At 36.7% G+C, this 24,608-nt stretch overlaps 2 protein-coding genes across 2 annotated transcripts in view; both read left to right on the forward strand.

Annotated features, from left to right (window-relative positions):
• Positions 1-24,608, forward strand: part of NGR-A25 (neuropeptide receptor A25) — a 145,533-nt gene that overhangs the window by 101,475 nt on the left and 19,450 nt on the right. The window contains exon 6 of the mRNA XM_073089441.1: positions 23,493-23,676. Coding sequence (XP_072945542.1) covers positions 23,493-23,676 — 184 coding nt within the window. The remainder of the gene's footprint in view (positions 1-23,492; positions 23,677-24,608) is intronic.
• Positions 3,564-6,807, forward strand: LOC140754430 (uncharacterized). The gene is made up of 2 exons (XM_073089436.1): positions 3,564-3,672; positions 4,139-6,807. Exon 2 carries the CDS (start codon positions 4,144-4,146, stop codon positions 6,358-6,360), a length of 2,217 nt encoding a protein of 738 aa, XP_072945537.1. The 5' UTR covers positions 3,564-3,672; positions 4,139-4,143; the 3' UTR covers positions 6,361-6,807.

Below are 24,608 nucleotides of genomic sequence, written 5' to 3' on the forward strand. Positions count from 1 at the left end.
GCATAGTTTACGATTCAATCCTTACTAATATCGATTTAAATAATCCATATTAGTAATCGATGTTCTGGGTCCAAAAGATCGATTCTCCGATTAATCGATCTTAGATCGCCATCCCTAGTTCCCGTGGGATTTCCAGGATAAAAACTATCCTATGTCCTTTTTCGGGTCTCAGACTATCTTTGTACAAAATTTCATTAAAATCGGGTCAGTGGTTTGGGCGTGAAGAAGAGACAACCAGACAGACAGACAGAGTTACTTTCGGATTTATAATATTAGTAAGGATTAGTAAGGATTCGTTATTCATACCCACTATTATTCATAATACTCGTAGTATCGTATGCGTACTAGTTGGCCAAACGAACGGAAGAATGAACCGCATGCATGAAAGCATTCGAATAGCCAAATTTAACCACTGTACCGTGTTGCATAACTTCCTATACAAAAGCTTGTTTGTGCGTACGCAAATATTGATGAAATATACATGAATTGTGTGTAAATTTTTGATGGGTTGAATTTTTGATTTGATGATTTGATCATTTACTTTTATATTCATTCAAACGTATCTGATACGATCTATTGAAATCTGGGATTCGTCCTGGGAGATAAGATCACCGCAACATTTATTTATAGGGTGAAGCAGTTCCGCATTTCTGTAGAGTCGATACAGAATACAGACTGACTTACATATGGGGCAACTATCCTGTTATATGAATAAAATCTTCGCTATGATGGCCGCGCGTCATTCCTCCCTCTTTTCGTCCTTCGTGAAAATGCATAGATAGGTATATGAAATTAGTCAGATGCGATGGGCAGCAGAGACTACTTACGATCAGATGGAATGTAAGAACGTGCTTGCCTAATCTTGTAAAATAATCTAGGTTGACTAACTCGTTATCTACACTATCTACACTAATATTATAAAGACGAAAACTTGGTTTGTTTGTTTGGTTGTAATGAATAGGCTCAAAAACTACTGGACCGATTTTAAAAATTCTTTCACCATTCGAAAGCTACATTATCTACGAGTAACATAGGCTATATTTTATATGAAATATATTTGATAAATAGATTTTGAGGCGGTACAAAGTTTGCCGGGTCAGCTAGTCATTTATAAACGACGAAATAAAATATTCTTCAGCGTTATTGCTACGGAAATTTTATGTACAAACTACGTGTTTATCGCTTCAGATATTTGCCGTTCACTCTTAACTACCGAACCTTTTTGGATATAAAGCGCTTTGTTTGTAAGCCTCGACCTTATCTAAACAGAAATGTCTCCGCTCAGAAACTAATGTATATAAGTAATACAAACAAGGGGCATTTACTTATAATTTTTAATGATCTTTGTTATTAACAATAATCAGACAAAAGCCTATTAATTCGAAGGTGGTAGAACCTTTTGTGGTTCGACTACGGCGGCACTACCGCCACAACTATTTCTATCTCATAACAGCAGTGTTAAGTGCTGCTGTGTTCTGATTTGAAGTGTGTGGTAAGTGAAATGCCGATAGATCAGCGAAAAGAGGTCACCGTAACTATACGTATTTTTCAGCAAATAAGTCTATGGTCTCATTAGCAATTTTGTAAGATCAAATCAACTTTTTACACTCGGGGGCCTCCATTCAACTCTGTGCCCCGGGACTCCGATGACCTTAGTCTGCCACTGGTTCTCATACATATTACAAATTAATGACTTGGGCAATACTATAATTTCTTTTGTCTTTGTATAGGTACTGTGATAAACATTCTGTAAGTATCGAATAAGTCGGTTGAATCAGTGGATAAATCCAAATTAACCCATACATAAGTAGGTACATACAAACAGGCAGATTTAAAAACTTATTTTTGGGGCATTGTAACGTACCCTTTCACCCTTTATAAGTGTATTTAGAAGAAAGCAGTAGATAAAAACTATAAGAAATTCTCCCTAACTTTCATAAAATGATAAGAACTTTGATTAATTTCTGCTAATAAAAAAGATTCGCCAATTGTTATTGCTAAAAAGTAATCTAACTTAATTACAATAATAATTAAATTTTAACTAATGAAAATTTGAACAACCTTTTTAATATTATCGAACAATCGATAAAGCTTATTGTAGATAACATTTTATTGGTTCAAATCGTTTAATAGAAAATATACCTGACGCTCTCGTAATAAAGTTATTATTCTCTTGCGGAAAATAATATTGCATTGAAGCCTTGTACGTGGAACCTTCGAGTTCTTAAGGGCACTTGATAATGATAAAACGAAAAAGATAATCCGGATTTATCAATACGTATTAATAAATGAGACAACGTTAGAAAAGGCTAAATTTTTTTATTCCTGTTCGAGTATAAAAACTGAAAACAGTCTTAGCCGACGAGTATGATATAGATGACTTATAATTATGTGATATAGTACAATAGATATTTATACGTTTCAAAAGGTCTAAAACTAAAGCACTGACCATCAGTATTGTAGAAACATTGTCAGTCCGATAGTTTTGCCTTTTTCCGAATGCTATATTTTGCTGTAGGTAATAGAACTCTCTGGGCATCGCGCTTGGAGGGCTCCGGTTGTGTTCCGTTGGAGATCCCGGAGTTCTCCAACAAACGTTGAGGACGGCCACCGGGGGGGTTTTAGTGCGGTAAAAATCCCACATAACCCGCCGTCGCTCCCACGTCGTCCCGTTGAAGGTTTCCCCCTCGAAAAAAAAAGGTAATAGTGTGGTTCTATCGGTACCCCAATTTCTGCATAATAACATAAGTTTTAAGCCTTACTGTCCACTGTGAGGGATGTGACAGGGGAGAGATACTTATCTGAGCCCATCCAACATACTCTTAAGAGGTAAAAACGCTATGGCCAACCGTTAAGCCTATCTGGGGTTGATTACAGATATCCACTTACCAATTATCATCAAGTTTAAAGCTAGTTCGCTACTTGTACAATAACACTATATCATCATAATATCTACCATCTAATCCACCCAATACCCTCAGTAAAATAAATGTTAATATTCAAGCGAACTTCACAATTCTCATTAATTTATATTAGAATCGGAAAAGTATGGATATTCCGGGAGAGCCTGGCAGTTGCGCTTGATAAGGGGGTCATACACATTTGAGTGTTATGCTAAGATAACATTATTAATAAAAGTAAACACAAACATTTTTTATTTTAATTTTATTATGCAAACTGCTTAGTAATAAATAAATGATTCATACATAAAAAATATTAAATGGTAGAAAAGAAAAAAAATAATATACCTAATTTTGTCCCCTTCTGTGGACTGTTCAGATTCGTAGTCGGTAGATTTAAGCATGTATATTTTATTTTACTATTCAGTTATCGTTTTAAATACTCACAATATCAACGTAGAATATACTTAAGACAATTTTTATTCGATAATTTCAATAACATCCTTGTGACTTTCTTCCACAATTTCAAATAAACAAACCGTTACAGGTATTTGCAACTTTTCTGTGGTCCAAAAAATTAATACGTTTAAAATTCCTACCAAACCTACCGTAACAGAAATATTTTTTACGTGGGCAACATTAGACAGCTGTCATTCTCCGGCGCCTGTTACGCAAGATGGACGTTAAATATTGTATTCCAGTAGTGTAAATTAGTATATACTCGTCATTTTGTAAAAGATCAGCGATACTTTTCTGTTCCAAGTGTGTTTTGGTAAGTACACGTTTATTATATCTGTGATTATACGGCCAGAACGCGTTTTAGGGAGAGTTTTTGAAATCTCGTTTGCCAGCTTTGTAACCGTGTATACTAAAGAGTAATCTTGACTTTGGGTTGGTATATCTTTTCTGTGGACATCTTTTCTGTTACCTTGGATGTCCACAGGAAAGTAATATGTCCACATAAAATACTATTATTAAGATTTTTAATTGTTTTTGGTTTTTACTAACCCAAAAAAGATGCTTTGTGAATTCTTATCATTTATTGTTTAAGCACATGCATGTTACCGTAACCTAAAATTTTTGGTCAATAGATTAAAATCTAATTTTGTCCGTAAACTAACTCGTAAAGGTGAAAGATGTGTTTGAAGGAATTTACCAGATTTTTTCAAAAAAAATCCATGGAAGTTAGTAGCTTGAATAACAAAATTATTTAGCTTGCTTGGTATGGCTTGTTGCAGTTAGAATGCCTCGTTCAAGTAGACCTAAGGTACAACTCAGCGATGAAGATAAGAAAAAAAGAAGACGCGAACAGAAGAAAATGAGTATGCGAAGAGCTAGAGCTAAAATGGACGCTATTTCTATAGAAGAAAGACGCAAAAAGGATAGAGAAAGATATCATCGTAAGAAACAAGACGGTTTATTAAAGACAATTAAAGATTTTACACCCAGACATCAGAGACAATTACGAAAAATGTGGCGTGAAAAAGCAAAGTTAAGACGCGAAAAGGAAAAGATAAGAAAACGTACGATGGATATTTTAGATGAAAACACACCACCTACTTCTACTTGCGCATCTCCGGCGTCATTTTCTAGAATCATCGTAGGCAAAACCATACGTCAACGGAACCAACGACAGCTTAAGGCTCAGAATGAGAGCTTATTTAAGAGATTAAAGTTATTAGAACGACGCCTGGCAAGTTACAGAATGAGGTTATCGAGGCTCAAGAAAAATAACATAATAGAAGACAAAAGTACTAAGATTAGCCTTAAACAAAAAATATGTAATTTTTTTATTGATGACGAAAATAGTCGATTAACAGCCGGAATAAAAGAAACCATCACGCGGAAAAAAAATAAAAAGCAAATTCGTCTTTTAAATGATACTCTGCTTAATCTTCACAAAAAGTTTAACTGTACAACTGGGTCCAGTATTTCTTATGAAACGTTCCGTCGATATCGCCCTTTTTGGGTGATATTCCCAAAAGCAGTATCGAGAAACACTTGCTTATGCTCTGTGCATACTAACATAGATTTTATTGTAAGTGTATTGCATCAAGCTAAAATAACAACATATCGTACCGCAACCGAGCTAGCTAAGTCCATCTGCTGTACTCTTAATACACGCTGCTTAGAGCGGAAATGCGAAGATTGTAAACGAAAGTTGCCAAATTTTAATGTCATTAACGAGACTGACACAATAATTTATCAAAGATGGGTAACGAAGACATTTGCAGTGGTTATTAAAGGCACAGAAAAACTTTGTAAAAAGACAATTAAAGAAAGTGTGAAGACAACTCGGCAAAGATTGGTGAACATTTTAAAATCAGACTTACCTAAATTTATGCAACATCTTGCAAATATTGTTAATCAACATAAAGTCATAAGATCTATAAAACAAAATCTTACACCAGCAGAAGGTTTACTACATATCGACTTCTCGGAAAATTATTGTTGTAAGTATGAATCAGAAATTCAATCAGCTCATTTTGGTGGGTCAAAATCGCAGCTTTCTTTACACACATGCGTCTACTACTCTATCGACTATGAGGCCTCGCACAATTTTGTTAAAACTACTTCTATCTGTTCCGTCTCTACAAATTTAAGACATGATCCTGTACTTATATGCGCACATTTGACCCCTGTTGTAGAAAAAATTAAACAACTCTCTCCACATTTAAAAACATTACACATTCTAAGCGATGGACCTACTACGCAATATCGAAACAAGACCATGTTCTACATGCTGGTAAATTACTTAAGTAAAATTGCTGATGTGGAGTCCATCGTATGGCATTTCAGTGAGGTGGGTCACGGAAAAGGCGCGCCTGATGGTGTAGGAGGTTGTGTGAAACGTATTTGTGATACAGCTGTTGCGCATGGGAGGGATGTGTCTAACATTGACAATTTTATTAGTTGCTTGAAAGATAATTGTAAAGGAATAGATATAATACAAATAGAAGAAGCCCAGATTCCTAAAATACAAAGGATAGCAGATGCAAGCACATGTCGTCCGTTCAAAGGGACATTTCAAATTCATCAGCTCGCATGGAGCTCAATGGATCCTAACGTTCTTCACGTTAGAAGACTAAGCTGTATTTCATGCGTAGCTAACATCAACTGTCCACATTTCGAGATTGGTCAAATTCGGATTGCGTATATATCAGATTCTTCAGATGTCTCATCAGAAGCTAATTCAAGTGCATCATTACAAGACATTCTGCCTAGCCCGTCTTCGTCGCATAGAACAGAATCGGCATCTACTGTTTCTGGACTAGGAACAGAACACACACCGTCACCATATGTTTCAGAGGATGGAGCGTCTCAGCCACCTACTCCAAGAAAACGGATTATTTTAGACAGTTACTCTTCCGATGAGTCAATTACGCCACATAAGAAGCCGAAAGTGAAATCAATGTTTTTTGCTCTTAGCGATGAAAGTGACGATGAAAACATATTTTAATAAGTTCTAAAACATAATATTTGATTTTTTCTTATTATTTTAAAAGACTAATATTTTTTGTTATTATAATAATGTCATTGCGTTGTCATTACATTAATTATTATTATATAACAATTCATTTTATGAATAAATCTTTTGAGTTTCGTTATGAATGTGAAACACTATTACTTATAATATAAAAATACAAAGGTATACAAAGATTACTTAGTAAGCATTATTTTTTAAGAAGCTATATTTTTTGTTATTTTTATAAGTTTCTAATACTGTTGCATTTTCGAATATGTTAGACAATTTTGTTATGTTGTAATCAACGATATCGTTAAGTAATACAATCATTATGAATGATAACAGCCAAATATATTAAGATAGGTATTGATACTTTCTACTTTTCTGTAGAATTGTGTCTTTTCTGTGGTCCTCAAAAAAATAAAATGTCGAATATCTTGTCTATAAACAAAAAACGATCTGTTTTGAATCTTTTTCTATATTATGTTGATTTATAAAAAATAAATGAGACTGATTTTGAAGAAATCAAACACTTTTTTATTTCAAGAATTTTTTGGTCCCGTTTTGTGTATGACCCAAGGGTGCTATTGTTATAACTGGATGGAACGTTTCACTCAATAATGATTTGAAAGGCAATGACCTTCAGTCTATTCACACATACTACAAACAACACAGCAGCGATAAAATTTCTACAAGCTACAAAAACATAGATAGGTATCGCCAATGCTTACGTGGTTGCGATGTTGTCAATACGATCTTCATTGTTGATTAGAACAAAATGTAATTCAAGAAAACAATTTTCCTATTTTCTTTAAAAAAATGTACCGGCCGACGCAGGCGGCTTGTAGTGGTGTGCTTGTTCTCGGATTCAGTTGCTGCATGGGATGTCCAGAAGTGACTGTGACCAGCACTTAAATCATGCGGGGTGTAGCATTTGTTGGTAAAGTCTAGCTTCCGAAAAGTATCTTCATTGTCGCTAAAAGTAGCTTGTCTGTTATGGCCCTTAAACCTTAAGATTACCCTTTTAAGATTACGACTGATAAGGATTTATGTTCGTCTTAAGTTTTTACGAGCCAATTCTGACTAGTAACTTTCAGAGTAAAGTTATAAGTATAATGTGCTAAATTAATATATCAGGCTATTCTACTGTTCTGACTAATATAGATATTCTTTTATTAAAGCCCTCATTTTCCTAAAATAAAGTATTCTACAGAACACCAAAATGTATTTATTTTTATAGTTGCAGTAGAACGAGCAAGCAAGCAAGTCTACCTGATGGTAAGTGTCTACTGCCGCCCATGGACATCTGTAATCAACCCCACATAAGATGCTCACCTTTCAAACAGTAACACTGCAGTGTATAACAAACATTACTGCTACAAAGCACAAATAGGTATGACTGTGGCGTATTCAAAGTCGAACCACGAAGAGTACCTTTATAAAATACCTTTAAAAGGGAAATATAATAAGCAATTTGCAAGTTATTCTAGCGAACGCTAGAATTAAGTTAGCCTTCAGATAGAAACTAGGCATTAAAACTTTAAATTCCAGTCATATTCGGACCACAGAGACGAAACAACAGATGGGTACCCCGCCTGAAACTTTCGGTTGACGAAATGTATACAACTCGGTAACCAGTGACCATGATAATTGTATCCACACATTAAAATAATTAATGATAGCTATATGTATATTGTATATAACTTTACTTTGAACTTCGAAAATGTAAACCTCTTAATCACTCAGTGGTAGATTATTTCGATTGTACAACGAAGCTGTTTCAGATTATGTAAAAGAGAAACCTGATTCATTTTCATAAAAGGCAACGGATTACCTGTATTCAATTGTAAGTAATAAAACACCTTCGTAAGCTGTTACAGCTAAGATGTCTTTGTGCACTAATCTGTAGAATTACGAGCATTTAAGCCTTAAGTACAACGCGTTCTAATTTCAGAGGAAAATTAATTAGTGCTTGCTTTAAATGGCGAGGAAATATCGTTGAAAATGTCGCAGGAAGTATAAATGTTTGTTTTCTTGGAGTTTCAAATGTGTGTTAAGACTAGCAATCACTTAGGGAGAGGCTTTGATGGGAAGAGACTTGTACACATGTATTCAACTCTTGGGAAGAAAAGGGTTTATGGTGTTCAAGTCGCTTGTGGTTTCAAAATATCTCCATTTTAACCTTCATATTACACAGGCTTGTGTTTTTCGTTGTTTTAATAAAAAATAAGATACACTAATAAATACCTACTTAGGTAACTAGGTAAATAAGCTATATTTCCGGGTACATTAACGTTTTCACTTCGACATTCGTGGATGTTATGGACACACACAAAGACAAATACCAGACCCACAATAGTAATTTACATTCATAATTTAAATATCAGTCTGCCGATCGAACCTTTTTTTTTTTTGTTTGCGAGGGGGAAACCTTCAAAAGGTACCCGACGACGTGGGAGCGACGCCGGGTTATGTGGGATTTTTACCGCACTAAAACTCTCCCGGTGGCCGTCCTCGGCGCTTGGTGGAGAACTCCGGGATCTCCGATGGAACACAACCGGAGTCCTCCGAGCGCGATGCCCCAATCGGGCTCTTCCCTGAGTGAGCATTTGACGATTCTCACACACCTAGTGTTTACAACAGTATGCGGCCACACACACCGTCGTCCTTCGCGGGGTTACTTGCTGGACGGTTCGAGCTCCCACTCTTGCCGCCCGCAACCCCAGAAGCCCCCTTTTAGTCGCCTCTTACGACAGGCAGGGGATACCGTAGCCCTATTCTAGTCCCGAGACTACAGGGACACTGCCGATCGAACCTGGAACCCTCTGTATGTGATACCGTATGGTGACCGCTCCGCCACGCGAGTCGTAAATCTACTGGTGGATCGAGCACGAATATCAGAATTTTCCTTTTATCTCGTATTTTCCGATATATGCAAAATTACAAGCGAAATTACAGAAGCTTTTCGGGAAGATGTGAGTCGTAGCCATTTGCGGTCCCACGACACTCTTGTCAACCCGATCTTGAAGTCAACAGGACATCCACAGAGAAACAATAATATAAAGATAAAATAAAATGAAACTTATGATTCAACTCGAAAATAAATGTCGGTTTTAAACCTGTGTAATGTGGAATGGGTTCTTCAAAAGAAAAGTTGTCTGTAGAAACTAAACATCGTTTTTAAAGACCTTTTTTTAGAAACTATAACATTTTCTAAATATATTTTGAAGATCATCTTCCAAATAAACTAAGAAAGATAAATCAAAGTCGTCCATTTCTCACTATGACATGTTCCTTTGTGCTCTGTTTCCTAAAAAAACACGAGCATCTTCCTCTTGTACACATCATTTATCTATGACATATCTATTTATTGATAAGACGTCTTTTTACGTCCTCTATGTAACAGCACAGCTGTCCTAAGATATCGAAGATTCAAACGGCCATACCGTTTCGGGACCGTCATTTTCCGTCATCTCAGAAAACCAGTATCTTAGGATCTTTGTCCCTATGCTCATTCAAATGGATGTAAATGACGTCTTTTTCAGTCAATATGAAGTAAAGTTTTTTTCAGACCGTCGTAAGCAAAAGTCTCGTCGATATATCGGAAACGCTTAAGCTGGGTTGACATGTAAATAATTTTATCGCATAATTTTGTGTAGTGCAAATCTTAATAAATAATGAAAGTATGTAATTTGCGTACTTTTCCTAGGCATTCCAGCTTAGCCCTCAGGGTTGGCGGCGCATCTATGGCCGACATCTGGTAGGAGTCTAATCTTATCTGAGGTTCATTACAGATGCCCATGGGCGTCAGTAGCCACTTACAATCCAGTAGACTGCATGCTCGCCTGCTACTCCTGTATTATAAAAAATGTAGAACAGTTTTTCTACTTGAAGTCTCTCACTTGAAGTCGATACTTGAAGTATAAGTAAGTCATAGTCGTCTTGATGATAGGTGGCCAGATGGTACGTGGCCCACTTACCATCTTTGAGCTTTGCAGGCATGCTAAATGCAAAAAGTGGCGCATTGAATTACACTGCCACACAAGGCGATGCCACACTTTTTAGGAGGAATAGTCGTCTTCGATATCAATAAAAAAGTAAATAGTAAGTACAATTGATGAGCGTTATGAATACTGTAGTCAATTGTTTAATATAAATAAAAAAATCAGTGTCAACCAGTTTCAAATCGTATACGACATATCATCACTGTGTTAACCCAGCCTTATCATAAGACGAATGACGACTGTCACGTAAATAAGCGACGGGATAACGGGATTTCCCGACACGTAAGGTTTGGTGTCCCAAAGAAGTTTATAGGAATTGGTTACTCTATATTTTTCCTCCTTCTACGATATTTGTACGCTAAACAGTAAACGAAAGTTCTTTATACACATTTGTAGACATGTAATACACGAATAAGTGTTTTTGTCCCTGTTTTTCCTCCTAGAGGATCCTTTATTTTATCTTCGTTCTGTTTATTTATATGTAAACATGAAATTGATATTATATCATTCGAGTAATACTCTGTCCAGTATTATTGTTTTCTATTGATATAATCTTGTTATTGTTCGAAGTAAATATGGTTTTGGTAAGTGTTTTTAAAACCTAGCCTAGTGGTTTGAAACTTAGCCCTTCAATCTGGGGTTCGACGTTGGAATCCGAAGCACGCATGTCTGATTTTTAGGAATAATATGCATATTAAGAAAATATTTTCATTTCACTTCATGGTGAAGGAAAAACCTTGTGAGGAAACCAACACGCCTGAGAGTTCTCAAAACAGGTTGTAAAATCTGTGTGAAGTCCCTAGATTGGTTCTTTTCCGATAAAACTATACTGGCTCTACCACCTTTCAATTTAGAGTGGCGACTTACCATCAGATGGTATACATGCTCATTTCATGCCACTACAGTTTCATATAGAAAACCAAATCAACTCCTGATACCTACTACAATATGTATAATACATGATTCCTCTCGTAAAATAATAAAAGTAATCTTTGTTTATGGAAACAGTGGTGTGAACTACAGCTGAACAAACGCACCAATTTTATAGCTGGTTATTTTTATCGACAAACATTCGGCACAAATATGTTTACATGTACTCGTACCATCAAAATACTCGCTTTTCGAGCAAATACCCGTAATTATTAACGTAACAAATATTCGTTATCAAGAGGCAATTTATTTATTTTCCCTTATTTGTATTTAGTAATTGCGTATTTGGGCAGAATCTTTAGGAGTAATTTGGAATAATACGGCTTACGACCTAAATCTAAATAAGAAATCATAATACTCGTAAATAGTGTTTTTACGCTCATAATGATCCCTTAAACATAGCAAAATCCTTCATGGTTACCACAAATCACAAGCGTTATACCTATTTCTACCCCCATAATAACAGTGTTAAGCACTGCTATGTTCTGGTTTGTAAGGGAGAGACAGAAAGCATTCCAATTGCCCTCAGATGTAACAACGTATCAGCGGCCAATCTCATATTTTGCTAAGCGTTCTAATTAAATTTGGGGATGTCAGATGTCCATGAGCGGCAGTGACCTTATTAAGTGGACGACATGGTCGTTTCCTACATAAAATAATTAAAAAAAACAGATTCCTAACATTTCTGAAACCCTTATTAAACGAACCAATGCGAGGAATGCCCCCAATAATGTCAGCGACATCATTAATTATTTTTGAACCCAAAAAGTTCATTGACATGGATTTATATTAAATCACTAGGAAGCTAATATCCCTCGCTATTTTAGGGAATTTGACGCAAAAGGGTTATGCTTTCGAAATGCGACCTAATAAAGATATGGATAACCCCCGTTCATTGCCTTTGCCGAAATAAGGTTTAATTTAAGGAATAGTAGCTACCTTTTAATCACATTCAAAACTAATTAAATATCAGATTAAATATGAAGAGACGCGATCGCACTCTTTAAAGTAAATTGGAACATCTTTTTTATTTTTATTTTTTATAATATAGGCGTAGCAGACGAGCATGCAGTCCACCTGATGGTAAGTCTCGGACGCCTCGGAAAAGTATGTCTCCCTTACCACACCCTTCAAACCGGAACACAGCAGCGCCTAACACTGCTGTTATTAGGTAGAAATAAGTGTGGCGGTGGTGCCGCCGGAGTCGAACCACAAAGGGTTCTACCACCTTCAAATCTTATACACTTCTTATTACAAGTTTTATTTGACTTGCCTTGTTAGTTCGTTAGTGTATGAGGGTGAAATCTTGCAACTGAATTTAAACTAGTTAACCCTAATTGATTAAGCTGAAATGTATACTTATATATGCAATCAGCTTCATTAGTAGATGAACAAATCAAAATTCCAAATACATATACCAATACAGCAAAACGTTCATAAGCAGCTAAACATCCCTAGCATCATAATAATTAGATGAACAGTAATGCGTCAAAAGTGGCTAAACACCGTCCTCGGCGCCGCGCAGAGGACTCCGGGATCTCTAATTGAACGCAACCAGAGTCCACTTGGCGCATTGCCCCGTCGGGCTCCGCCCAGGTGAGCTTGGAACTCACCACACCATCTGGTGTTCACGACGATATGCGAGTACACATACCGCCGTCCATTCCGGGGTTGCTGGCCGGGCGGTTTGAGCTCCCGCTCTTGGCGCCCGCAACCCCGGAAGCCCCCTTTTAGTCACCTCTTACGACAGGCAGGGGATATCGTAGCCCTGTTCTGGTCCCGCTAACGTCACTAATATGATATATCATTGTTCAGCTACTTTTGTCACTGTAGTGTCCATCTACTTTTGAAATTTCACGATGTTCATCTAATTATGGTGCTAGTTGTGTTCAGCTGCTTACGAACGTTTGGGTGTGTAGGTATTTTTGAAACCTTAATATGTTCATTTACTTTTGGAGCTAACTGTACGTTTGATTTGGATGTTATGATCATTAATTTTCTATGCCCTTCCATATTATGGTATCAAATGCAATATAAGTTTGATTAACGTAATGTAATGTAATTAGTAATGTATATAAGGTTTATTAATTGTACTTATTGGTTATTAATTTTATTGCAAGAATAAAGTAGCTACGGAGCATAAAATCCATAATATTACCCACAGCTGCGGAGTTAATGCCTTGCGGGGCTCTCATTCACTACACACTTCAAACAACCCCACAACGGCGCTACATATCTATGAATCATAACAAAAAATACTTTTTATTTCTTATAAGTAATAAACTTATTCGCTACTAAAACAAGCATTAAACATTTGCCACTTAACCAACGAGATTATGACACTTCACATATAATATTCCACTAGACATTTAGCCATCAATCATCTCTGTGAAAAATTTTTAAAAATAATATTGTTGAGCCCTGTATCATAAATTATATTTTTATGTGCAAGAACGTCATGAATGTTAAATTATAAAACGAATATATCACGTGTTCCAAAAAAGATTGCATTCCAAAATGGCGGCTTTTTATTTTTCTTTGTCTATTAAGGAATTAAGAGCGAGCATGCAATTCATTGGATGTTAAGTGATAACTGCCCATGTACGCCTATAATTCCTAGACATTTACAGACCAATCTCAGTCATAAAAGTGTTGCTACACCTCAGCACTAAGTTGTAATTCCGTAAAAGTGTCCCCCACCACGATCTTCCAGAACATACATACATACTCGCTTTCGCTTTCTACACTCACAGCCCCACACTAGGATTCCCTGCATCGTGGGTGCTATGGACACACACAGAGACAAATACACAAACACCCAGACCCAGAAACAGAAATCTAAATTTATCATTTAGAAATCTGTCTGGCCGGGGATCGAAACCGGGACCCTCTGGGCGTCAGACCGGCATGGTGACCGCTCCGCCACGCGGGTCGTCAATATACAATACACATAAAATCGGTAAAACTGTTGTCACATATGACAAGGCACAAAATATGTGTGGCGATGAAGGAATCACAAAGAGTTCCGTCACCTTTCAGTTTTATATGTTATGTCTTGCTCGTTTTCTATAATGTGAGAGCGGGAAACAAAGCTGCCATATTCGAATATGAAAACAATGTATATATCGGCGCTCCCCTGGGAGTGCCGGGGATTCCCGAGCTCTCATCCATCTTTCACACTTATGCAACTTACTTAAAACTTGATTATTTATGGAATTAAAAATAATACCACCGTTCACCAGAATTACGTTTTTAATAATCCATTACAATCCCTCCTTTTTTATTACAATCATCATATCCTCTCCAAAAAGGAAGTGGCGTTTTTAACCAAAATATGAATCAAGAGTGCTTTTATTAATTTAAAATACAGTAAGTTCAAAACCCATATGAAAGTAATTAATACAATAAAAATAATTAGCAATATATAAAACATTAAAACATCATTAACTAATTTGTTTACATTTTTGCATAAATTAAGTTATAGGATTGATCATTTATAAACACTGTGAAAAATATGAACATTGGCGCCATAATACGATTAACAATCTTTTATGAACGTTTTTAAAGAAGACTAACGTATAAAAATCAGTAAGCAATTGAATAAGATATAACATTAGCAAAATAAGTTTTTAACATAAAGAGGCTTTTGTAAGTTACTGATATATTAATTTAACTTATAAAAATGGATGCATTATTGATCAGCACCATCTATCAACGATAAACAGGCAAAATCAAAACAGTATTATTTAATATTTATTACAGAATTATTGCAAATGAGTTATGTTCAAAATAAGTTATATAAAATTAGCAATACGTTTTAAATGAATTCTAGAATTATAAAACATTCAGAAACAATCCAAATTACATATAATAACATGTTTATTGAGTCTCATATAAATTGCATCCGTAAATTGCAACAAGGATATTTTATAGATGGCAAAGAAATTATAATTATTAAGTTTTAAATTATAAAACGTTTAACATTGTTTTAAATATAAATAATTATATTAAAATTTACTTTAATATAAATAATTATATTAAGTTACCATAATAATATTTGGAACCAAAAGACATAGATTGATAAACTTGCAAACTTACAATTTACAAAACTTGCCACTAGATGGCGCTATTATACCCATGCGCCCATATATACCTACTTCTTTGTTTGTTTAACGGATTTGTTCTCAAACCATTGTTTTTGCGTTCAATTTGAACCATCATAAAATGTGCGGCCGATCAAACATAAGCGAATGAAAACATTTTAATATCAATCACCTTAATATTATTTAGCGACGGCGCTATATCATAAACTGATGGAGAGGCCTGTCAATAGCTATCAAACGAAAATAAAAGAAAATGCATTGATAATCCAACAAAAAGTTTTGTGTTTGAGTATTATTAGATAACTTTATTACACCACAACCACTATTAAACTTTTGATGCCTACTTATAATGAACTTTCGAATCCTCCATATTGTTTAACCAAAAAGCGCGCGAATCTATCTGTCACATGACAGCTAGTGCTGGAAGTCGAACCGTAGTGATGTATCTAAAACTATTTATAAATATAGAGTACAACGTAACTATTGCTACTATATTATGTACTTAACACATCAAAATTATGACCTCCCCATCTGACCTTTCTCATTCTCAGAAAACCCGTTCCCAGTCACATTACTAATGTATTGATTCGCCCGAGGTTGGTACATAGCATAACATAATACTCATATACACGAGTATAAGCTGTGTCGAGTTTCTAGGTAGTAAAATCAACAATTATCGTCACACTTCAGGCAGTTTATACAAAATCCTAATGAATTAGACACTTAAACACAAAGGTGAAGAACGCAAAGGTTGAAAGGTGGTTGAACCCTTTGTGGTTCGCCTCCGGCGGCACTACCCCTACATCTATTTCTACCTATTAACATCAGTGTTAAGAGCTGCTGTATTCTGGTTTGAAGGTGTGGTAAGGGAGACATATTTTTCCCAGCCGTTCCAGCTTGGTCCTAGAGGGTAGCAGCGCATTCGACCTCAGGTAGGAACATCTAATCCTATCTGGGGTTGATTACTGCCAGTCCATGGGCGGCAGTAGCCACCCACCATCAAGTGGACTGCATGCTCGTCTGCTCCTATATTATAAAGAAAAAACAAAGGGTTCTAGCATCTTATCTTTAGGTATAATATATATACTGTACTCCTTCGCTTCTAGATCTGCTGATCGTCTCATCTCCCAGTAATGTTGTCAGTCATGGGCAACTCGCTGCTTCATTTTCTTATCATGACTTGGTTTATCTCTCTTACCGTATCCGTACTCCGAGGCGTAATTCTCAATTTCTTCTTCTTTGTAATTCGTAACAAGGGCATGGATCTGGAGGCATTACGACATGATGCTAATAACTTAAACTGGTCCCAGGTGTACAGCGACTGTAGCATTGATGGGAAAGTGAACATCTTTACGACAGTTATCCTTGACCTGTACGACAAGCATGCCCCACTGCGACGTGTTAAGGTTAAGCGTAAGCCTGCTCCATGGATAACTACAGAAATTAAAGAACTAATGGCTCGTCGCGATAAAGCGAAAAGGAGGTACAAGAAACATCCCTCAGAGCATAATCTGTCTGCTTATAAAATGTTACGCAACCGTTGCAATCGTCTGCAAGACGCTATTTCCATAATTCACTCGCTAATAAAAGTACAACCGATGTTTGGAGGTTCCTAAAATCCGTCGGTGTTGGTAAATCTCCCAGTGCTGCGTGTAGGGATCTTGATTTAAGCGAGTTAAATACGTACTTTTCCCAATATACTTCTAAAATTGATCCTTATATCAAATCCCAGACACTTGCGGCACTGGCCGAGTTGCCAAGACCACAATGCCCCTGTTTTTGCCTCTTTGCCCTTTCAGAAGACACTGTAAAAAAATCTGTTCTATCTATTTCTTCTACTTCTGTTGGTAATGATAACTTGTGCTCACAGATGATATTACCTATTCTTCCATCTATTCTCCCTGTACTTACTCATATTTTTAACGAATCCCTATCCTTATCCATTTTCGCAACTGTGTGGAAAGAGGCTCACATTATCCCCCTGCTCAAGATTACTTCTCCTTCTATGCTGTCTCATTTTCGACCTATCTCCATCTTAACTTACCTTTACAAAGTCTTTGAGCACATAGTTCTTACACAGTTAACTTCCTTTCTATCCGCTAATAAGTCTCTCAACACTTTACAATCCGGTTTTCGGCAAAACCACAGTACTTCTACAGGTCTTTTGAAAGTAACTGAAGACATACGGTGGGCTGGAGAAGATAGGCAACTCACTATTTTAGTCTTGCTGGATTTCAGCAACGCCTTTTCTTCAGTAGACTTTGATATTCTTTTAGGAATTCTCCAATCCATTAATGTTTCTTCAACCACTATCTCATGGTTTGACTCATATCTTCGGGGCCGCTCGCAACGTGTTCGTGTGGACAATTCTTTCTCGGATTCATGTGAATTGCATGCGGGTGTGCCTCAGGGTGGCGTTCTCTCTCCATTACTCTTCTCATTATTTATCAATTCTACCACTTCTGTAATTTCTTGTAAATATCATCTTTACGCTGACGATTTGCAAATATACCATCACTTCAATGCGGCAGAATCTGACTTGGCCCTCACCACCATGAACGCTAACATATGTCGTGTGGTAGAATGGTCCAAGTCTTTTGGTATCCGGGTTAACCCGCTCAAGACGCAGGCCATTATAATTGGTAGTAGACATGCTCGCAGCCTCATAAATTATGCAACTTTGGCCTCAGTAAATGTTGATGGTTCGCTTATACCCTATAGTGAAACAGTGAAAGATCTCGGGCTTTTATTTATTTATTATTTATGCAGACACAAAATAGATACAGGAAGAAAAAAAAACACATATAATGAAATTGTATGTACAAAGGCACTGCTTATTTCTGTAAGTAATTTCTTCCAGCAGACCTGTGAGTGGATAGGGGGTGCGGAATGGTAGAATCTGTGTGTACTTATATAAAGATGTAAAAATAACATTACATATTATAAAATACATACATTTATAAATAAATACTTATATATATATATATATATATATATAATTAAAAGCCTATATATATATATAATATATATATATATAGGCTTTTAATTAAATCCACTTTCTCTTGGAATGATCACGTCAATGACGTCAGTCATAAGGTGCACTATTCCCTTCATTCAATAAAATGCCTCCAAGGTGTATTGCCCTTGAAAACTAAAATTACTCTAGCTCAGACTCTAATTCAACCTATCATAGATTACGCTGACGCCTGCTATCTGGATGCTACAGATGAGCTACTAAACAAACTTGAGCGCTTGTAAAAAAACAAACTTGAGCGCTTGTAAAACCTATGCATTCGATTTATTTTTGGCATTCGTAAGTATGACCATGTTTCTCATCTTCGCAAGGATCTCAAGTGGCTCCCAATCCGCCTTCGCAGAAACACTAGAATTTTATGTTTGCTATTTAATATCCTTAAGAGCCCAACATCCCCAACTTACCTGCGAGAGCGTTTCTCCTATGCACGTCCCTCTATTGCTCCTTGTAGAACACACCTAACATCTCTCCTTCGTTTCCCGCCTCATAAAACCAGTTCCTATTTCAACTCCTTCACTGTTCATGCAGTCAGACTGTGGAATTCGCTTCCACCAAGCATAAGAGAGTCTAACAATATATCTACTTTTAAAAAAAGAGTAAAAGACCACTACTTCTCCTTAGCAAGATGAGTATTAGTTAATCATAAAATATGATTGTTTTTTTTGTGTATTTGTATTATAATAATATGTATTATACCTTTATTTTTATATAATTATATCTATATATGTACTTTTATTTATATTTCATCCTATGCGGTATTCGGTATTATATGTATGTATTGTATGATTAAAATAAATAATAACATATTTTCATTCAGTCTCGTGCACGCATATCCACAAATTGTTAACCCATCTTCTTTTAAAGGTCTGCTGGAAGATATTTCATTAGGAATAAGCAGTACCTTTGCACTAAATTTTATTTATAAGTCTTTTGTATCAATTATCTTTGTGTGCAAAAATAAATAAATAAATAAATAAACAAAAGACCCTGTAAGCAGCCATAGCACCAACAAAGAGCCATTATCGCCCACTTTGAGTAGCACTGAACTAGATATATAAGTAAAACGCAATACGTTTGTTTGCGATCCAGCTTAACTAGCTGTTTGCATTGAAGCTTACTGTAATGAAACTTAGGTCTTAAGGAGCTCTTTAGAACTTCTACTTAACTATTGAGAGGCTTAATAACGTGTAGGTACCCATGTACTTTGTTCCGTTTTTTATAAGGTTGAGGCAAATGAGGTTGCAGTCCAGCTGCATAAGTGGTCGTTGCCGTCCTGTCTGTATCTATATAGTACAGGGGTTTTACCTGAAGTCGATCACAGACATGTTGCCACTCCTGAGGACAATATGGTCGCCACATGTTTAAGATAGTCGGCATCCACATTCTCCCATCGAAACGTAAAAACTGCTTAGCGTTACAAATAAGTGCGGTCAAACAGCTGGTTTTACGACCTCTGACAGGTTTGAAGGGTTACCCTACGCTTTGAAGGTTTTTGTAAGGGAGACATACTTATCTGAAACGTTCCAACTTAGCGCTTAGGGATAGCAACGCACCTGTGACCAACCTCAAGTAGGAAACTAATCTTATCTGGGGTTGAATACACATGTCTATAGGCATCAGCAGCCACTTACCATCAGATGGACTGCGTGTTCCTTAAGTAGCAAACAATATCATAAAACCGATGAACTAGGTTCATAGAGTATATTGACCTTAGTAAAGTTATGAATAAATACGTTTTATATACTCACAAAAACGTAAACCAACAATGTAAAGATAAATAACCTCACGTTCTATGAAAAGTAGAGATCCCGGATAAGCCAGATGATATATTGGGATGCCCGAATAAGCCGAATTTTTTGTACAGTAGTACCTCTATAAGGGCAATGACTACGATCTTTGTCATAATACTAACGGCAATGATACGTTATTTTTAGGGTTCCGTATTTAAAGGGTAAAACGAGACCGTTTTACTAAGCCTCCGCTTTCCGTCAGTCACGGGGCTCTATCTCTTGAACCGAAATATAGACACTTAAGAGTGTGGTATGACTACTATAACAAAAGTATTAAATATAAAAAAATAAAAAATAAAAGAGGACCATACAAGAACACAACATTTTTCAAAATGTTATGTACTAACTATTAAACCTTTATAGGAAGATAGTTTAAATTGTGACATTTCATTTACTAGTATGTCTGTCATGGTAGGTAAAAGAAGTAGCAAATACCCAAAATAAAATATATATTATATATTAAAATTTGGCGTTATAGGACCCTCCTAGAGTCCTATCTGATTTCGACCACAAATGTATTGCTGCCCCTAAGGATTAAGTTGGCCTCATAAGGCCTCCCTTACAACATCTTACAAACTAGAGCACAGCAACGCTTAACACTATATATATAAATATAAAAATGAATGTTTGTCTGCAATCGTAAACATTACATTTGATCATGTGATGATCTTTAGCAAATTTGTTGTGCATGAGCCCACGAAGGTTTCTGAGTTGGTACGACTACTTTTCGACAGATGGCGCCACTGTCATTCCAATGAAAGTACATTTTTTTTTTTTTTTATAATATAGGAGTAGCAAACGAGCATGCAGTCCACCTGATGGTAAGTGGCTACTGCCGCCTATGGACATCTGTAATCAACCCCAGATAGGAATATATCTCTACCTGAGGTCGGCCACAGATGCGCCGCTACCCCTGAGGACTAAGCTGGAACGCCTCGAAAAAGTATGTCTCCCTTACCACACCCTTCAAAACGGAACACAGCAGCGCCTGACACTGCTATTATTAGGCAGAAATAGGTGTGGCGGTGGTGCCGCCGGAGTCGAACCACAAAGGGTTCTACCACCTTAAAATCAATAATATCAAATCATCATATTAAATCAATTATATGTATGTCATGTTGCACTACGACTTTGTTATGAAGAAGAAATTCTTGTAATATATTTTTAATTAAGATTAGAGCAAGATGCGGCCGGAACACAGACCATAAAACATGCCGCCACAATTTTAATGTGTGTCCGTTGTTTACGTTTAATTGACATTAAACACATCCGAAGAAACGTTTTTCACTGTTTAAAACACCCCAGCGTTTATTTTTAACGACTTCCTACGACATTCGTATTTCTTTTGTATAATCTCTTACGTATTTTCAGTTAGAACTGGCGAATGTCAGTTTCTTGTATTTTTTCTCCAATACGTAAATTTTAAAACAATCTTACGGCCCTAAATATGACTCTGTAAAATATGAATTTCAAATCTAATTAAAATCTTATATCCCTAAACATCGGTTTAACATTTCCAAAAATTATTCTGTTAGTACAACTAGTGATGCCACTGATTTTAGGACAAAAATGACAACGGAAGTTTGCCAAAGAATAACGAGCATAATTACTAAACTATTTCCCGATAAATATTCTTTATTTTGCGAGGCTTTTAATTACTCATTACTCAAGCCAATTATTAAGCAATGAGTGTTCCTACGCACATTTCTTATACAACCACTAGAAACAAGAAATTCACCTAATCCAGAAATATATTCCGGAAGACCCTAAAAGATAACCCATGAACATTAATTAAGACGTTTTATTGCGATGGTAATTTTTAGGATATTAGGCGGAATTCGGCTCTTGATTATTTCTCCCCGGGCAGAGATTTAGAGATCTTGATTATCTCTTTAGGGGTCAATACCCTTCCGGATATCTTGGACCCTTTATTATTTTCTTTCCCAATTCCCAAACTGGTCTTGTGACCTGCGAGATGTTTATTTTATAATATAGGAGTAGGAAATAAACATGCAGTACATTTAAGTAGCTACTGCCGCCCATGGACATCTGAACTCAAAATAGGATTAGTTTCCTATTTGAGATATACCACATATCCGGCTTTACTGTCCGTTTCTCTATTTATTATCCTCCGACGTAGAAACACGACAGTCCGTCATGAGTATTGGCGCTTCACAAATAGTCCCATAAATCGACCAAACTCGTCACAACATGTAACACAACAAATCCGGTATCCGGTATTTATTAGCCTTCGACGTAGAAACGCGACAGTCCGTCATGAGTATTGGCGCTTCACAAATAGCCCATAAATCGACCAAACTTGTCACAACATGTAACACAACAAATCCGGTATCTGGTATTTATTATCCTCCGACGTAGAAACGCGACAGTCCGTCGTGGGTATTGACACTTCACAATATGGCCCCATAAATCGATAAGTCGTCGATTGAATTCGAGTTAAATCTAGTTAAGCTTGTCAATTGCAGTTCGCGAAGTGACTTATAACGCGATTTGTGTCGGGGGTTGGTGGTGGCGATAAATCTTGTTTAATATTTTAAGGGCTCTTCTAAAACTCGCCTTAAGAATTAGAGGTCAAAGACCGCGATCGGATTTTTTAAATTATATTTGAACTTCACTAATATCGATAAATGAAAGAATTGGTTGTAAAAATTTTATTTAATAATTTAGGTTTTCCAGAGTAAGATCTCATTTTTAAAAGAAGATCATCTCGGCGAAGGATACTATGTTAATAAATATTTTGATACAAAAATATACAAAGATACAAAAATATAATATACAAATGAAAACATAATCGTACATAGAATCGCGTTTTGAATCCTAAAAGTGAATGTATCTTATCGCACTTCTACATGCTTTTACGAACCGGAATATAGCAGCCTAAACCGGTTTCAACTAGTTAAGTTGCCTCTTTAACGCCCCGTTTACATCGACAGACATTGAATGCGTCAGACACGAGTTGTAGCAGACAAAATCATATTATTCAATACAACATTTTTACAGGCACGGCCCGTGTCTGCACGGTGCGTTTTATGATTTTACTGACACAAAAAGTTACACAGAACATAGCAGCGTTTAACACTGCTGTTATTAGATGATGCCGCCGGGATCGAACTACATAGGATTCTAGCACGTTCTACATTTTTTCTACCACGGCACGTGCCTGTAACGCCCTGTTTGCTTAACCTTTAATCTTAAACCATAATTCAAATAATAGAATCAATACTGATTCCTCATTTGTCACCAGTGGCAGTCGTGATCGCGTTCTTCGTGTGCTGGACGCCGTTCCACGTGCAGCGGCTCTTCTTCATCTACGGCCACAACCTTCCCCAGTTCCACGTCATCAACGAGCACCTCTTCAACGTGGCTGGTGCCTTGTACTACGTGTCCGCTACTGTCAACCCTATTCTGTACAACGTCATGAGTGCTAGGTAAGTGTGAGTCGCGACTAAAAGGGGGCTTCTGGGGCTGTGGGTGGCGAGAGTGGGAGCTCGAACCGTCCAGCATGTAACCTCGGGAAGGACGACGGTGTGTGCGGCCGCATACCGTTGTAAACTCTAGGTGTGTGGGAGGAGCGCAAACTGCTCCCCAAGGGAAGAGCCCGATTGGGGCATCGCGCTCGGAGGACTTCGGTTGTGTTCCATCGGAGATCCCGGAGTTCTCCACCAAGCGCCGAGGATGGCCGCCGGGGGGGTTTTAGTACGGTAAAAATCCCACATATCCCGGCGTCGCTCCCACGTCTTCGGGTACCTTTTGAAGGTTTCCACCTCGTAAAAATAAAAAAAGAGGTAATTGTGAGTCATGTGATATAAGATCCCAATATGTTGATCTGCATCGAGGTGGTTAATGGATGAAACGTTTTTAACACGATTTTATTAGCTTGGGTTGTATGTATGTATGTACGTAACAGAATGGAATCTTTGAACCCGATTTCTATCCACTTTGAACGTTCAGTTTAATTCAAAATTTTGAAGAATTATCAAAAACCGATGACAATACACGATTTTAATAATTTTGTACCATTGTCCTTATCAACATATTGCAATATATTTTTGGACATATTTAATTTGATATGCAAAAACGTTTCATCCATTAAAGTTCCGTGCAGATCAGATAGGATCCTCTACTAATGGATTTTAATGGATATATTAATTATCAATTGCTCTGTAAAGGTGAAAACATTGCTGAGAGTTCCCTAAAGTTCAAGTAAATGAATTTTAACAATTAGCACTTGATTTACCTGGTAAACAGCTTGATTTGTTTTACGATCACGACCACGAGATGCTTTACGATCTTAAATGCACCTACCCAAGTAGCAATGCCTGCTACCTCTGAGAAACATTTTACAATATAAGTCGCTCCC

The sequence above is a fragment of the Epargyreus clarus genome, unplaced genomic scaffold (genome assembly GCF_041222505.1).
Source record: "Epargyreus clarus isolate Ecla_fem2 unplaced genomic scaffold, WU_Ecla_fem_2.2 ptg000029l, whole genome shotgun sequence".
Taxonomy (NCBI): Eukaryota; Metazoa; Arthropoda; class Insecta; order Lepidoptera; family Hesperiidae; genus Epargyreus; species Epargyreus clarus.